The 18,310-nt window shown below is 40.3% G+C and overlaps 1 protein-coding gene across 1 annotated transcript; it reads left to right on the plus strand.

Moving 5' to 3' along the window:
• The first annotated feature begins 61 nt into the window (after positions 1-61).
• Positions 62-17,815, plus strand: LOC122359415 (BICD family-like cargo adapter 1). Its single transcript, XM_043259708.1, has 10 exons — positions 62-425; positions 5,306-5,521; positions 11,116-11,256; positions 12,825-12,947; positions 13,327-13,506; positions 14,592-14,741; positions 16,110-16,187; positions 16,778-16,887; positions 17,125-17,245; positions 17,783-17,815. Exons 1-10 carry the CDS (start codon positions 174-176, stop codon positions 17,813-17,815), a joined length of 1,404 nt encoding a protein of 467 aa, XP_043115643.1. The 5' UTR covers positions 62-173.
• Positions 17,816-18,310: the final 495 nt, after the last annotated feature.

Genomic DNA, 18,310 nt, shown 5'->3' on the forward strand with positions numbered 1-18,310 from the left:
TCAAAGCGACGAGTCACCTGAAACTTCACAAGCCCCGCCCACACGAGTTCCTTTCCATCACCCGTCTGCAAACAAACCCGTGAGTGTCAACCAGAGGCTTCTCACCCACTCTCTGTCTCCGTCTCTCATGGAGACCTGAGGTGCTCATTATTTCCCCTCGTGACACGAGCGCTATGAGTCTGGGAGAAGAGCTGTATTGCAAAGCGCAGAAGATGGACGTGGAGGAAGACTTCTACTCGTATGAGTTCAGTAACGACGAAGGTCTGCCGGTGTTTAAGGACAGCGAGGAGCTGTTCGCGGCGCTTCGGCGGAAGGAGGACGAGGTTCTTCTGGCAGCTCAGGTGGGAAACGCTCTGCTGCTGGAGAACAGACAGCTGAAGGAGGAGAGAGACGGGCTCCACGAGAAATACACGCAGCAGCTCGAGGTGAGCTTCTCTGCAGCTTCATCACCACAGCCTTCTGTTTCCGTTCTGCCTTCCTCTAAACGCAGTGTATCATAGTATGCACAGCAGTCCTAAAATGATTTATTTTGGGACACTGAAGGCTTTTAAATAATAATAATAATAATAATAATAATAATAATAATAATAATAATAATAATAAAATCATATGTTATTAAATATTAAAAGGTAAATATGTTATATGACTTTTCTGTGTACTTTACAATATTTTAATTTGTTAAATCAGTTAACTAACAATGAACTACATTTATTACACTCTTATTTAATCTTCGCTAATGTAATAAAAATGCATCCGTTTGTTCATGTTAGCTCACGGCGCATTAACTAATGTTAACAAACACTAAGTTTATTCTTAATTCATTCGTAATGTAGTTAACTAATTAACCTTATTATATTCTTAAAAACTAACTTTGCTTTTGTTAGAGATGTCTTGATCTTTTTTAGTGGCTCTATATCTGTTAATTTATAACAAAAAAAAAATTAAAACAGAACTTTCTTGAAAGTAAAGGGCGCTTGCTTTGATATTTTATAATCAGCTTTTACGTTTCTGATACTTTTTATGCCGCTCCACCGTGTAAACATTTAAAGGCATTTTTAGGCAGATATTGAAAATAATTTTCGAAGCAGAGAAAAGCTGTCCTTTTAGCATTTTCGAATAAGATCTGAATGTGAGCATGGGCCGTTTCGGATTTCATGTTGGCGTTTTCTCAATTAATGATTGCAAATCTGATTCAGTTTTCAAAAGTTTTTATGGCTTTGAATATCAAATGAGTTACCGTAAAGAAATAGGTCTCCGAAATAAAAATTCTGTTATTATTTACTTGCACGTCAGTTTCTTGGTACACTGTGCTTTTCTAATATCTGTGAAAATCATGGGTCAATTAGTGATAAAAATAAACTAGTGCTGTCTTAAGTATTAGTGATTAGATGACTAGATTAGTGATTTATTAGCAGTTAACAAGTCTTAATTTTGCAAAATAAATAAATAAATAAATATATATATATATATATATATATATATATATATATATATATATATATATCATTTTTTTATTATTATTATTTATTTATTTATTATTTTTTGCTAAATTTATATATATATATATATATATATATATATATATATATATATATATATATATATATATATATAACATTAATATTAATATGCATCAGAACAAATAACAAATAATGTAATAAATGTATTATTCATTGTTTGTTTGTGTTAGTTAATACAATACTAATGTTAACAAATGACAGTGTTACATTATACATATATATATATATATATATATATATATATATATATATATATATATATATATATATATATATATATATATTTATTTTATATTTATATATATATATATATATATATATATATATATATATATATATATATATATATATATATATATTTATTTATTTATTTATTCTTCTTCTTCTTTTCTTCCGCTTATCCGGGGCCGGTCGCTGGGGCAACAGTCTAAGCAGGGGATGCCCAGACTTCCCTCTCCTCCCCAGACACTTCCTCCAGCTCTTCCGGGGGACACCGAGGCGCTCCCCAGGCCAGCCGAGAGACATAGTCTCTCCAGCGTGTCCTAGGTCTTCCCGGGCCTCTTCCCGGTGGGACATGCCCGAACACCTCCTTGGGAGGCGTCCGGGAGGCATCCGAACAGATGCCCGAGCCACCTCAGCTGGCCTCTTCGATGTGGAGGAGCAGCGGTCTACTCCGAGCTCCTCCCGAGTGACTGAACTCCTCACCCTATCTCTAAGGGAGCGCCCAGCCACCCTACGAAGGAAACTCATTTCGACCGCTTGTATCCGGGATCTCATTCTTTCGGCCATGACCCAAAGCTCATGACCATAGGTGAGTAGGAACGAAGATCGACCAGGTAAATCGAGAGCTTACGCCTTGCGGCTCAGCTCTTTTTCACCATGACAGACCAGTACAGCGACTGCATTACTGCAGAAGCTGCACCGATCCGCCTGTCAATCTCTCGCTCCATCCTTCCCTCACTCGTGAACGACCCCAAGATACTTAAACTCTCCACCTGGGGCAGAGAGCTCCCACCAACCTGAAGGGGCAAGCCACCCTTGTCCGACTGAGGACCAAGGCCTCAGACTTGAGGTGCTGATTTTCATCCCCTGCCGCCACACTCAGCTGCAAACCGCCCCAGCACACACTGTAGGTCTTGGCCAGATGCAGCCAACAGAACAACATCATCAGCAAAAGCAGAGAAGCTATCCTGTGGTCACCAAACCAGACCCCTCCGGCCCTGATCACTGCCTAGAAATCCTGTCCATAAAAAATAATGAACAGGACCGGTGACAAAGGGCAGCCCTGTCGGAGTCCAACATGCACTGGAAACAAGTCTGACTTAATGCCGGCAATGCGACCAAGCTCCTGCTCTGATCATACAGGATCGGACAGCCCTTAGCAAAGGGCCCCTTACCCCATATTCCCAGAGCACCCCCACAGGACACCACGAGGAACCCGGTCGAATGCCTTCTCCAAATCCACAAAACACATGTAGACTGGTTGGGCAAACTCCCAGGAACCCTCCAGCATCCTGGAGAGGGTATAGAGCTGGTCCAGTGTTCCACGTCCAGGGCGAACCCGCATTGTTCCTCTTGAAGCCGAGGTTCAACCATCGGGCGGATTCTCCTCTCCAGTACCTCTGGCATAGACTTTCCCAGGAGGCTGAGAAGTGTGATCCCCATGGTTGAGCACACCCTCCAGTCCTCTTCTTGAAAAGAGGAACCACCACCCCGCCTGCCAGTCCAGAGGCACTTTCCTCGCCCACGCTGATGCTGCAGAGGCGTGTCAGCCAAGACAGCCCCACAACATCCAGAGACCTGAGGTATTCCGAGGCGGATCTCGCCCACCCCTGGTGCCTTGCCACAGAGGAGCTTCTCAACCACCTCAGTGACCTCAGCTAGGGTAATGGTCGAGTCCCCCCCCGGATCCCCGGCCTCTGCTCCCTCAGTGGAAGACGTGTTGACGGGATTGAGGAGGTCCTCAAAGTATTCCTTCCACCGCCCCACAATATCCCCAGTCGAGGTTAGCAGGTTCCCATCAGCACTATATACGGTGTTGGCAGGGCACTGCTTTCCCTTTCTGAGGCGCCGGACGGTTTGCCAGAACCTCTTTGAGGCCGCTCGATAGTCATTTTCCATGGCCTCCCAACTCCTCCCAGACCCGAGTTTTGCCTGCACAACCACCCGGGCAGCAGTCCGCTTGGCCCACCGGTACCTGTCAGCTGCTTTCAGGGTCCTCGGGCCAACCATGCCCGGATAGGACTCTTCTTTCAGCTTGACGGCATCCCTTACTTCCGGTGTCCACCATCGGGTCGGGGGTTGCCGCCACGACACGCACCGGAGACTTTACGGCCACAGCCCGACGGCTCGCGCGACCAAAGAGGTAGAGAACATAGTCCATTCGGACTCAATGTCTCCAGCCTCCCTCGGATCCGGTCAAAGTTCTCTGCCGAGGCGGAGTTGAAGATCTCCCTGACAGGGTCTCTGCCAAACGCTCCCAACAGACCCTCACGGATACGCTTTGGGCCTGCCAAGTCTGTCCGGCCTCCTCCGCTAACGGATCCAACTCACCACCAGGTGGTGATCAGTTGACAGCCCGCCCCTCTCTTCACCCGAGTGTTCAAGACATGCGGCGGAGATCAGATGATACAACCACAAAGTCGATCATCGACCTCCTCAGGGTGTCCTGATGCCAGGTGTACTGGTGGACACCCTTATGCTTGAACATGGTGTTCTGCTATGGACAGACCGTGCCTAGCACAGAATTCCAACAACAGAACACCACCAGGTTTAGATCGGGGCCGTTCCTCCCAATCACGCCGCTCCAGGTGTCACTAGCATCACCAACGTGAGCGCTGAAGTCCCCAGCAGGACGATAGAGTCCCCGGTTGGAGCACTTTCCAGCACTCCTCCCAAGGACTCCAAGAAGGCCGGGTACTCTACACTGCCATTCGCCCGTAGGCACAAATGACAGTGAGAGTCCTCCCCAACCCGGAAGTCGCAGGGAGGCGAATTCTCTCTGTCCACCGGGTTAAACTCCCAACACATGGCGGCTAAGCTGGGGAGCTATGAGCAAGCCCACACCAGCCTGCCGCCTCTCACTGGCGGGCAACACCAGAGTAGTGAAGAGTCCAGCCCCTTTCGAGAAGATGGGTTCCAGAGTCCAAGCAGTGCGAGGTGAGCCCGACTATCTCTAGCCGGTATCTCTCAACCTCACGCAACAACTCAGGCTCCTTTCCCAGAGAGGTGACGCCCATGTCCCTAAAACTAGATTCTGAGTCCAGGGGTTGGGTTGTCGAGGTCCCCGCCTTCGACTGCTACCCAAACCACAAGGCACCGGCCCTTACGGTCCCTCTCCTGCAGGTGGTGGGCCCACGGGGATGGCCCCACGCCGCTGTTTCGGCTGAGCCCGGCCGGGTCCTCGTGGGCAAGACCCGGCCACCAGGCGCCACGATGCCGGCCCCGCCCCAGGCCTGGCTCCATGGCGGGCCCCGGCTGCGCCTATACCGGCGACGCCGCGACTCCATTCCAGGTCTTTTCCATAAGGGTATCATGGACCGCTCTTTGTCTGGCTTGTCACATTATTTATTTATTTTTTTTTCTAATTCTAAAATATGCTAAAATAAATGCTAATCCTAAAATAAATTAAATGCCACACATTCTACTGACTAACTTTGCAACTACATGGAACTTATTGTACTAATCTGTCAGTCTGCTAATACTCTGATGACTGCTGGTTGATATGAAGTCGTCTCCAGTGTGAGGATCTGGTCATGTGTGTGTGTGTGTGTGTGTGTCCTCAGGAGCTGGAGCAGGGCAGGTACGATCTGCGGGTCAAGCTGGAGGACTGCCAGGCGCAGTGGGAGAGTCAGGTGTCCGAGCTGGAGCGGGACGTGCAGGAGCTGCAGGCGAGGGTCCAGACGCTGAACCAGAGTCTGAGCGAGGCCGAGAGAGACAACGGCAGACTGAAGCATGAGCACAGCGAGCAGAGCCACAGACTCCGAGACCAGCTGCAGAGGGTCAGTCACACACACAACGATCAGGACTATCACTCACTCAAAGAAAAATAGTCTTCATGATGCCAGACTTCAAGAGTTTATTCATAAATCCGTAGTATATTTATTTATACCAGTTGTACTTTTTTAGAGCTCTATATTCTAAGTTAACGACTCTAAGCAAGCCTCTTTATTTTGATAGTCCACTTTAGATTAAGTAACTTTGTAACTACATGTTAACTAGCAGTCATTAGAGACTGCTTAATATCTTAAACACTTTATTTTGACGGCCCCAAAACATACCGATGAGAATTAGTTGACTCGTAGTTACCAAGTTACTTATAGTTAGTAGAATGTCTGGACTATCGAGATAAAGCGTAACCCTGTTACTTTAATTATTGGCTGAGACTGAATCTGCAAAGTGCAATAATCACGATGATGTGTTTTTAGCAAAATAATCACGATACATCGTTATCGTACACCATTATATAAAAAAAAATCATTGTAAGCTTTTTTCTCGCCGTGCACGTAGTGAAGCCGTTGATGTGATCGCATAAGGGCAGGTCTCTTTACACATCGGGTCGCTTTTATTGTGTAATGAATGTGTCCTTTATTAGCTAGACGGCAAAACCCAACCACACACTTTTACTGGAGCGCATACACAGGGCTCATAAAAGACTTTAAGGGCTATAAAGGCCAGTGATGCAACTGATACTGACTCTTGTTCAGATAAAGATGAAGTCATGCTGTTCCTGGGATCAGTGTGTATCAGATATGATATGGAAAAAATGAGCTGGCGCCCAAATATTGTGAATACAGAGTCGAAGCAAGTCCATACAGTTAATACAGTTTTAGTAGACATCAATGCACTTTTAAATAAAAACAAGTTATGTTAAAATGAGTTAATGCACAAACACTTACTGACATTAACGGAGATCATAGATGCTGGAAAAAGTACATTGGCCATTGTTTGTTAACGTTACGCTAAAGCACTATTATTGTTAACTAATAGGAAGTTATCGCAAAGTTTCACCGATTTATGAAATGGGACAGTGTTTGTCTCGGGTTTATGGTAGTGTTGTTCTGTGACATTCCTGTTTACTTTCCTCATCCTTCCCGGTGAAGGCCATATGAGCGAAACCACAGCAACATCTGATTCCAGAGATAACAGTATTTCATTCATAAAAACATATCGCATGTCAGCCCGAATCAAAAGGAGAAAAACAGGAAATGATATTTTGCGAAAAGAAAATGAAAAAGATTTTTTTGCCAACACTTTTGACTCACTAGTAACAATTTTGCAGCAGTGAACTCCTAATTTTCTGCTTATTGCTAGTAAGGTAATCGTTATTAGAAGTACTGATAAACACCCGATATGCTAGTAGCATGCTAATAAGCAACTAGTTTTAATGTTTGCAAAATTATTCACATTATTCATAATATTTATTCATATAATGTTTTTACATCATTACAGTGACAAAATACTGCAATATATGTATAAAAAAAAAAAAAAAAAAAAAAATATATATATATATATATATATATATATATATATATATATATATATATATATATATATATATATACACGCATATTTATTTATTTATTTATTTATTTATTTATTTTTTCGAATAAAGTAAAGCCAGTGCAGTAAAAAAACATAAAAATTTAAACTAAAAATAAATAAGTGTTATTTTATTTAAAAGTTTTGCTATTAACAAACCATTAACTAGTTGGGTAGTTGTTAAGTTTAGATATTGGCTGTGATTAGTGGAGTAGAATATGCTGATGCAGAACATCTAAACAATTGGTAAAACCTATCATTAAAAGTATTATTTTTATTTATTTATTTATTTCAGGCAAAACATAACCAACTCACTGCATTAATATTAATATTTGATTATAATAGAATACTTAGAACAGTGTTTAAGAGCAGTTTTACTGATTTGTTTTTTAATTGTTTTTATCTGATTTAATTTATCTGTAGAAAAACAAATAAATAATTAATGCAACAAAATTACTCATTGTAAAGAAAGTCATAATTCAGGACATTTCTATGGTGGGAAACAAGCTTTTTAATGCGAAGCTAAATTTAGATCCACCTGCTGTCGACTCATTCAGAGTGAAAACCACTTTCACACACCTTCCTCGTATCTAATCTCACAGACTTGCTCAAGGTTGCCAGGACTCCCACTTCAAGCTCACCAGCTCACTTTAAAAAGCTGTTAATGAGTTTGAATCACAGCACGGTATGACAGACACGCCGTAGTCATGTGTTGTCGTGAGATTAGAGTAATGGCTAACTCGTACTCTTCCGCTCCTTCTCATCGACGCGCGGCGCGCTGCACTGCACTGAAGCAGCCGCAGAGACTGTGAGCGTTTTTTCCAAGGAATCCCAGATCAGGAAACACTGCTGTTTATGTATCCCATCCTGCTCTGAAGGAAGAGGAAGTATATCTTGCTCATTACACCACGGCTTCCACCGTGTGTATGTTTTTATTAGAACCGCTCTCAAACAGTCTACAGTGGAGGTACAGACAAGCGCCTTTATGCTTCGATTTCAGATGCGCTTTTGTCTTATATTGTGAACGGCTCTTTTTGGGGTGTTTGAAGCCTTGAACGGTGAGTATTTGTGTCTGAATATACTTGAATATGTTTTGGGGACAAATGTAAACACGTGTGGACCTGTGTTTCCACAAAGAGCTTAATCAACTTAATAAATACTGAACGTTTTCATAAAAAGCGCATAGCTTTGCGCGCGGTTCTACGATTAGTTTAGTGTGTTTGTTAATATTTCTTTTTATCAGCCTGGTGTTACTGTTCGTATTCGTAGTAACTAACTGTCTGTACAGAACATAGTGTCTATCGGGAGAATTCAGGCGTTTAGAGGAGATCATCCTCCCATGTTGTTTACAGTGAAGTTTGTTATTACAGAAAGCTTCGCCTTCCTGTTTCAGGGTGTAAACCTCTCGGGATGCTACGGACGCGCTTCTGTTGGCTTGCTTTTTGTTATCAGGAATGAACTTATAGTAGGGTCTGACAAAAACGCGAGAACAAGAACTGTACTGTTGTAGTACATTAGTTGTTATTATTCTACAACATCTTTTCTTTATTTCACAGAGCGTAGATGTTAGTTCTTGTCCGTACATCTAAAGGAGATGAAAGGTGGGGATGTGAAGTCTTATGTGAAAACATTTCCAAAAGTATCTCTTTGAATAGTTTTCTTTTAAAGAAGTATCCTGGAAGTGCGGAGCTGCTGAGGTCATGCGAGTCTGATTCAGCAAATCAGTCACAGTTTAATCGCTCGCTTCGTAAATCATTCACACTTGCCTCATTCACCTGCTGTGAGGTGGACCAGTCTTATATAATGCCACACCTGTCCACGAACAAACCACACGGTCTGAGGCATCATCCAAGCCAGTTTAATAGCTGTATGAGCAACAGCAATGAAGCTTCATAGCATGCAGACGAATTCCACAAGTGGAATGACGATACTTGTTGAATAGCTTTCGTTTTTTGCACTTTCTGTGTTGTGTATCGTGTAGTGTAAGTTGTGATTGCCAGATGTCCAAAAAGGACGATTGGGAGTCTATAACCTTCACGGCCTGGTGGCTTGGAGCAACATTCTTTGTTATAATGAATGCATGCACAAAGCATGACAAGATTTCTTCAGGAGTGGGTGAAGCAACGGGCAAAATCTGAAAGTGAATGATAGGGACCTTGAAAGAGTGCAGAAACTACTGCAGAAACATCACACCCAACCTCGATGTTCCTCACGTTACCCTCGAAGCCAACATTGACGGAAAACTTTAAATTGTGGACACCAGTGTTAAAACGCATGGTCATGGTCAAAAACAAAACAAATCACCTGACTTCCTTATTATCAAACTATTGTGGACAGTTTTGAGAGTGTCGCTAAAGCAACTCGTATGCTCTGAGGACAATCAACTGATCACATTCAACTGAAGACAATTTAAAAGTTGTATGAATCTGGCAAATGGTGGTTAAAAGATTTTGATGGTCCCTTTAATACATTCTGTTAACATATTTGTTAACATTCTGCAAATAAGCGTTGCACCTACATATATACCAACTTTCAGTAGAGTGTTAGTAGAGTGTTAGAAGACTGGTAGGGTAAGGGATAGAATAATTTGATATGAATCTGTAAAGTTATTTATAGTCAGTAGAGTATCTGTTGGGAGATTATCACAATAAAGAGTAAGCAGATATTAATCAGAAAGTCTACTAATACTCTACTAAGTGCAAAGTTTCTTAAGAGAATGTTCAGAAAGGACCATCAAAATAAAGTGTTACCAAAAATAATATTTTGTATATTTTTCTGGGTATTTTTTCTAATGCATCTACAAACTATGCACACAATTTAACAATACTTATTTACTTTTGTACAATACAATTGTTTCCATAGAGTTGTGTACAATGTTTATTTGTTCGATGTACATTTCCTTTCTTTCTTGAGTAAATTCACTATTTTGAAAGCTTTTCTGTCATCTAACAATCTACTTCTAATAATGCAGTCCCATCAGTGATGCAATCCAATTGATTTGTACTATTTATGTTTGGAGAGTCCAAATTAATATGCTTCCTCGAGAATTACATATGCCTTGGGGCATCAGCTCAGGAATTATAACATTTGATCATAAAAGAACAATATAGATTCTGAACAATGTATTTTAATAATAATAGTTTTGCTGTTTTATTAGATTTGAAGTCAATTCTGTCGTTTTTTGTGATACGTACATGCTCCTGTTGACTCTTTTCTCACACTTTCTCACACATTTCTCTCACATTAGACTGGTATCTAATCTAATATCTAATCAGACAGGTTTAAACATTTTTTCACTTGCAACAACTCCCAGTTCTGACTCCCAAGCTCACTTTATACTTCCTCTGCGGTTTTTCTTCTGAATTTTGAGGGAATTTGCTATCTTTGACAGCTGTGTGTGATTTTTAGCTAGTACTGCTGCTAATTCAGTAAACCTTGCGATACGAACTGAGGAGATTTGAAAACAAGAGGCTGATTATTTTGGAGACGCTGCTTGGCTTAGGGTATCAGCTGGCAGGAGCGTTACTGAATGTTAACTGTAGGCCAATCCTGAATAGCCCTTGCCTCATGGGACCACTAACCCCGTGGTGGTTGGTAGTTGAATCTAACTGAACCAGGACCTCTCGCCACCCCTCCATATGCTGTTGAGCGTGGGGTCATTCCCACCCCCAGCCCCATAAACGCTCACATCTGGCACGAGGATGCCACTGGCAAGACCAAGATGCCAAGCTGCATCTGTCACGCTGCTCTTTGATCAGGTTCTGAACGCGTGTGATGCACGCTGACGTCCGTCCAGTTATGTGCTGATTCAGTTTCATCACCAGAGGCCCCCGTTCGGCCGAAGCGCGCCTTTGTCCCGCTCTCATCAAGCGAACTTAACTCCTTTTCATTGTGAAAATGGGATGCATTCCTTAGTGGAAAAACACGTCTTTTTGTTGTTGTTACTTTCTTTTTTCTGTGTTGCTGCTTCTGGATGTGACCCGTTTGATTTATGAACATATTTAAAAGCTGTAAAAGCGTTTTGATTAGTGAGCTGCGTCGTGTGTGTGTTTAGGGAATGGAAGTGGAGCGAGCCATGACCAGCGAGCTTCAAAGACTGAAACAGGAAATGAGAGAAAGAGGGCAATCCAGACCCCAGGACGAAGAAATCATCAACGCTCTCAGAGAACAGGTGAGAAGCCGTTCACACTGCATTGTATTTTATACTACAAAATTGTATATAGCGAAAACGCGCTAAAAAATAGCCCTCTACTGAATCTGAAGATTTCGATGCATGCTTATTAAATGTTATGCAACAGAAAGTTGCAGATCGCACATTTGATTGGCTGAGTCACTTTAAAAAATGCTTTCATTGTTGTATCGTTACGTTTGTCTTTGTTTGTGCCATTCTGGATTAGACAATAGCTAATAATGCGCCAATTCAGAGGCTGCATCCTCGGAAGGACACAGACTTCAAAGGCCTCACCTTCTCCTTAAAGCTTGATCCGAGCGAAAGCAGAACAGGGCTCACAAACTGCCTGATGTGTTCACCTTGGTCCAAGTATACATTTATGAAATAGCATCTTAGTTAAGACATGCATCTCTTGAAAGTTGTTTTGTAATTTTTTAAACACTTAAAAGGATAGTTCATAACTTCTGTTATCATTTACTTACCCTCGAGTTATTAGAAATCTAGTTGAGTTTATATATCCCGCTTAAAGGAATAGTTCACCCAAAAATGAAAGATATTTTGATAAAAGTGGGTACCAGGCTGTTTTGGAATAAAATGGGAAAAAATACTATGGGAGTCAATGGTGACCGAAAACAGCCTGGCGACAAATCTTCCTTTGTGTCCAGCGGAACAAAGAAATTCATGCAGGTGTTTAACTATCCAAGGTTGAGTAGATGATGACAGAATTTTCATTTTGTGCCAATTGTTCCTTTCACACAAAATGAGATATTTTGAAGAATGTTGGTAACCAAACAGTTTCAGATCTCCACTGGCGTCCATGGAATGTTTTCCCTTACTATGGAAGTCAATGGGTACCAGCAACAGTTTGGTTTTCAACATTCTTCAAAATCCGTTCTATTACAAAAAACTGTACAAATAAAGGTTTGAAAAGATATGAGGGTGAACTATCCCTTTAGATTAAAAAAATATATATATAAAAATAAATGTGTGTCAGGATGCATAGAAGAACATTTCTGTCTAAATGGTTCCATAAAGATCTTAAACATCTGAAGAACCTTTCTGTTCGACATAATGTTCTTTGTGGCAAAAGAAGGTACATTATAAAAAGGTAAGAGTCGGTTCTTTAAAAAACCTTTGACTGAAGGGTTCTTTTTGGAAGCAAAAATGGTTCTTCTGTGGCATCTTTATTTTAAAGAGTGCAGCCTGTGAAGGATCCGTCTGTAGTAGCCTTCATGGCCTGGGAAATAATGTCACATTTCAAGGAGTTTTGGGACAGTGATTCAGTTGCTCTTTAATTGCTGCCTTCAAAGGATGCAGCTCCTGAATTGGTACGCAGCTACAGATTGTGGCTCTTCGAAGGAGCTCACCATGCTCAAGCTCTTCATCATGGACAGCAAGCTAAATCTGTTCACCTTCTCTTCCATTCAAGGATTATAATAGCATACGAATAACTGTTTTACTGAACTAGAACCACACGGTAGCATGAGCGATGGATTGTATAATGTGCCGACGTCCAGAAAGCGTGGGGTAAAAAGCTGTGATAATGTGTGTGTTTGTGTGTTTTCAGGTAGCACGGCTTACATGTGCGGGAGCAAACACTGGAGCAGCGCTTGAAGATGACTTGTCACGAGAATGAGGAACTAAAAGACACTATGTCCACACTACACGCTCGCCTGGATCTACAAGAACAACAGAGTCACACACACATACAACAGGTTGGGTCGCTCACACACACACACACACACACACACACACTAAATAAGAAGCCAGGAAACCGTGGTCTGTAGTTTAAGTGAAACTGGAATCTGGCAGTTCAGGATTTGTCTCAACACAGTCCTTAACAGTAAAAATGCAGTCATATGATGCAGAGATTAATGACACACATGTCATGTTCAGCCAATATGTAATTATAAGAAGTCTGTGTTTACAATAGGGGTGCTATTTTTAGTCACTCTGATGTCATCCTTTTTTCTTAGTAACAAGCTGACCGACTTTCAACTTCAAACCTTTTATATTAAACAACAATTGCATGCAAAGAAGTATAACCGAACTAATGTATAAATCAATCAAGAGATTTCTTCTCCTGTGTCCCAGCTGGCCGAGGCCTGGCGGGAGGTGGATGGGGTTCGTTCCCGGGCTCAGGAGCTGCAGTCTCAGGTCGAGGAGCTGCAGGAGGAGGCGGCTCTGCAGGACAAGAGTCACAACGACTCGTCTTTACTGTCTGAGCTGGAAAACAATCTGGACACTGCAGATTGGAGCCTGGACAAAGAACAGGTGATACGCCGTAACCCGATAATGCCAGACCGGACCGCGTTCTGCTTGAAATGAATGCGTTACAGAAGATAAGCACCGTGTTCAGGGTATTTAATCTCAGTTTGATTTTTTTTTCAGCGGCACAAATCCAATGGAATGGTACATACAGGGTTTCAGTTTTTTAGCGTCATCCATTAGACGCCCTTAAGATCATCTTTACGCAATGCAGTATACTAGAAGATATATGAAAGTGAAATCCCAGAATGTATAAAATATAGCCAGCGAGTCCAGAGATATTTCATTTATGCTGGAAAATGATACATTTATGCATTTTTAATAAAATATGCAATGTTAGTAGTACTATCAGTCGATTAAGACGTTAACTGATTTTTCACACATTGTTCTTTAATGAATCGCGATTAATCACACCTAAAATGAAAATGATGCAATCATAAGTAACAGACTGAATCGCACAAATGATTTTTGAAGCAACATACATATAGTATATTTGAAATAAATTTGTAATCATTTTTAAAATCAATTTCTGGAAATAAATAGATTAATATAGCAATTTAACATTACAGTAAAAAAGCCCTTTTAGCTCTTTTTAGCTCATTAAAAACTATTTTAGTTTTAATTTAAATAATCTTGCAACAATTTTGACATAAAAATAATAATAATAATAATTCAAAATATATTATATAATTAGATTATATTATATAATTTTGCTGTGCCTTTATGTGCTGCATTGTATATAATAATATTTTAAATATTAGTAAAACGTTCAGTATCAATATTTAATGTGATCAGTGAGTTGCAATGCTAGTCAAAGCATTAATAAAACCTATACCTGGAAGAGAAAAATGCTGATACTGTGTAAAATGCTGTAATGCATTTAGCAATATTAATATTAATCAGCAAATATTAATCATAAATCAACACATTAAGGCTTACATTAATCAAATAGTTACTCAGATTGAGTTTAGTCTGTTACGGGAAGCACGGTGTGTGTTGCTGCTTATGCTTATGCTTATTAATCACGAGATTACGTTAATCCTGTTAATGTGATATTAAGGCACAACTAGAAGATGCGTCTCGTCCGGCAGGTCTGTCGGGAGCTGAACTACATCCTGGAGCTGCTGCAGCCCGTGGCCTACAGATCAGAGGCTGAGCAGGACTCGGATGACAGCCTGCAGGGCATGCTGGGACAACTCAAACACGCAGCACAGTGGATAGCACACAGTGACACACTACAGGTACGGCTGCTTTCAGACGTAACAGAAGATGACATATAATGATGTATTTTGACATCTCCTACCGTCTCACATTTCAGCAACAATTACTCCTATTCATCACAAACGTCTTCATACTGTATGCCTTCATGCAGAACATATCAGTTTATGCCACTGGGTAAATCTCACATAACCTTTCTGGATCATATTCCAAACTGGCACCAGGGGAAATATTATGATATGATTGAAAACAATGGATGATATATATATATATATATATATATATATATATATATATATGAATTAATTCATAAATTACTTAATATAGTACTCCTTTTGTGTATTTCTTGTACAATTTGGTATAGAGAATACTTTTAATACTAATATTATACATATTGCAAATTCGTTATTAGTTTGTTTTTTTTACTCAAAATTGGCATTTTATATTAACATAAGCACAAAAGAGAATAAAGAGACAAAACTAAATCTCAAACTCATATTTCAATGAATTACATAAAATAGACTGATTTCTGAAATATTGCAGAAAAATTATGGTAATATAAAAGGCTCCATAAACGCTCGTTTATTTGTTTTCTTTGTTTATTTGTCATTAAAACACCAAGTGGATGAGTTTTTGTGAGATTCACCTAATCATATCAGAATATATATATATATATATATATATATATATATATGTGTGTGTGTGTGTGTATGTATATGTATGTGTATGTTTATTAGATATATATACACACACACACATACCCAGTATATATTTAAAAATATTTACATGTCTTTGCATTTATATATTTATATTCTTATATTGTATATAAATATATTTCACATATAAACATAACATTTGTATATTATACATTTTTGTATACTATATACTCATAATAAATATGCACAGTATGCATACATATATTGTGTAAACAAAACATTTTAGATGCGATTACTGATTACTGCACACACACACACACATACATATATATATATATATATATATATATATATATATATATATATATATATATATATATATGTGTGTGTGTGTGTGTGTGTGTGTATAAACTGTATTTACTGAAATAGCATTTCTGTGAGCTCAGTACATCACATAAACTTATAATTGAAGTACTGTGAAGTATGTTTAACACACATAAGGCTTGGATATTCCCACTATTGACCTAGTTTTAGTTGTGTTGCATGAGAGGTTTTGTTCAGGCTGGGGTGTGTTCAGTGAGGATCAATGAAGCCACAAATCTAGCCAGAGGTGGAGACCGAACAGAGGGTCATTCATACCCGTTACATGATCCTGATACTCGCTGCCGTCACAATCTAACAAAGAGCACGCTTGACAAACCAGCATGCACTGCACTGTATCACTTGTGTCTGCAGGAGAAGAGGAAGTCCATTGTGGGATCTGGGAGCGATCCGTGTGAGAATGCCGTCCGGATACAGGAGCTGCGGGATCAGGTAACGCTCCTTCATGCTTTAAAAGCTAACAGCAGCCCAATACCACTGACCCGGGATCGGTTTCTGACCAGTGCCTCCATTGTTTGGAGGACCTGGCAACGCCTGAGGAATTTTTGTACAAAGATTGACTGCTTTTCTGACTGGGGTTCACATCTGTATAGAGTCAATTTATTGCTTTCAGGAAGGAAAGAACACTTAGTCATGGACATGGTTTATTAAAAAGTCTTCATTTGTGCTTCCACAAGTACTCAAGTCTAAACAGAAAGCCTTACAAAAAAAGTGTCTTTCGCAGTATTTTTGTCTTGTTTTTCAACGCAGGAAATGAAATCAAGATATATGATATGCAAAATAAAGTCTTGACAGCTAGGTTAAATGAATTAGCTTAAATTTCAATCTGAGTTTTAAGGTTTGAATTAAGTAGATTTTTCCAAAACCCCGTTTGCTTGTTTTCTTCTAACAAGACTTTGTATCTAATGGAATTTTTCGTATCTTTAGTTTAGAATTTGTAAAAAATTTCACTATAAAACGAGACAAAAATACAGAGGAACAACTTTCTTCATATATATTCATATATAAAACAATCTTTTCAGAACGAGCGCCTCGTAGCGGAAAACGGCGAGCTGAAGCTGCGAGCTGAGAGACTCGTGGAGCAGGAAGTAGTTCAGCAGGCCATAAAGGACCGCGATGATGCCATCACTAAGTAAATATTGAACATCTACTCGCTGTTATGATTCCATAAATGTTTATGAGAAATAAATTCATGGTCGGTTATGAGTTTTTCTTTGGAACGGATGCTTGAATGCTTTTGTCTGGCAGAAAAGTGTATTTGTGATAATGTTATTTTACTGTATTGTGTTGAAATGATACCGTGTTGCTGTAAACGTCAGCTGTCTAATAGAAAAGAGGCCCTTTTAACGCTTCGGTGTTGGTTCCGCAGGAAGACGGCGATGGAAGCGGAGCTGCTGAGGACTAAACACGATATGATGTGTTTGAACAACCAACTCCTGGAAGCCATTCAGCGCAAGCTACAGCTGTCACAGGAACTGGAGGCCTGGCAGGTAACCGTCTAAACTCTCGCTTCTTCATTTCCTGCAACCCTCGAAGGCGTTAGGGATCCCCTGTCGCCCCCTGCTGCTCGCAGAGGAAGTTTGCGGCCCTCTCGTGTGCTGCGTAACTGCTTTTAAGAGCATTCAATCAAAGAAGATAACGCTCAAATAATAACGCATGATGATTGACGTTCTCAAACTTATTGTTCGGTAGCCAAAAGTCCTTTTGAAATCAACACCTTATCTGTGATATTTTAGCATCATTGAGATACTATTACATATTTAATATTTGAAATCAAAGTTTTAGATTTTCAGCATTCAGTAGCACTTTTGTTGTGTTTTTTTTTATGTTTTTAGTATTTTATTTCATCACGCCAGTTTGAGTTATTTTAGTAATAAACTAAATAATTTTACAAATGTCTTTTCCGCTTTGCTATCAACTAGCACTTACACATATAAACATAATGTGTAGAAGAATGCATTTATGCTGATTTATCGCACCGATACTCTGCATTAGATAAAAGTTGTAATTTACGCCTGTCTCCGCAGGACGATATCAGGTTATCATCAACCAGCAGCTGAGAGCCAGCAGCAGACAGAACAGCTCCAGAAGAGACCAGCGGGCGTCTTTCCTTCCTGCGTAGGTCCAGACGGCCGTCCAGCGATATCAGAGATCAGCCCCGAGCAGAACCAGACGCCCTGGAGGACTGGCTCAAACGCAGCAAATAAGGACAAGAACAAACTGATTCAATTAGAAATGAAAGCTGTAATTACGATATCTCCTGTTGCCTCTGGAGCGAAATATGTTCTGGATAGGTTTCTTGAGATTCGGTCGCGTCATGTGACTGTAAATAATCGAAAGCTGGAATCATGCTGGTCATGATATAAATCGATTTTAATGCCGTTTAACATGATAACGTTATGTAATAACTTTAATAGAACAAAACATTTAGCTGGAATGAGCATGAAGGGACGTCTCGGATGGTGCTTAAGAGTTGATAACTGATTCGGTTCATATGAAGGGCTCACAAGAAATGCAGGTTTATTCTGCAAGTTTTGTATGTAATTTATATCTCT

The sequence above is a fragment of the Puntigrus tetrazona genome, chromosome 15 (assembly GCF_018831695.1).
Source record: "Puntigrus tetrazona isolate hp1 chromosome 15, ASM1883169v1, whole genome shotgun sequence".
NCBI lineage: Eukaryota > Metazoa > Chordata > Actinopteri > Cypriniformes > Cyprinidae > Puntigrus > Puntigrus tetrazona.

What these genes read in the sequence shown, in the direction of transcription:
- LOC122359415 (XM_043259708.1), top strand. Translation starts at nt 174, where the DNA reads ATGAGTCTGGGAGAAGAGCTGTATTGCAAAGCGCAGAAGATGGACGTG. An exon ending in AATACACGCAGCAGCTCGAG is followed by an intron (nt 426 to 5,305) that starts GTGAGCTTCTCT and finishes GTGTGTCCTCAG; the next exon opens with GAGCTGGAGCAGGGCAGGTA. An exon ending in GAAGCCGTTCACACTGCATT is followed by an intron (nt 11,257 to 12,824) that starts GTATTTTATACT and finishes CATGTGCGGGAG; the next exon opens with CAAACACTGGAGCAGCGCTT.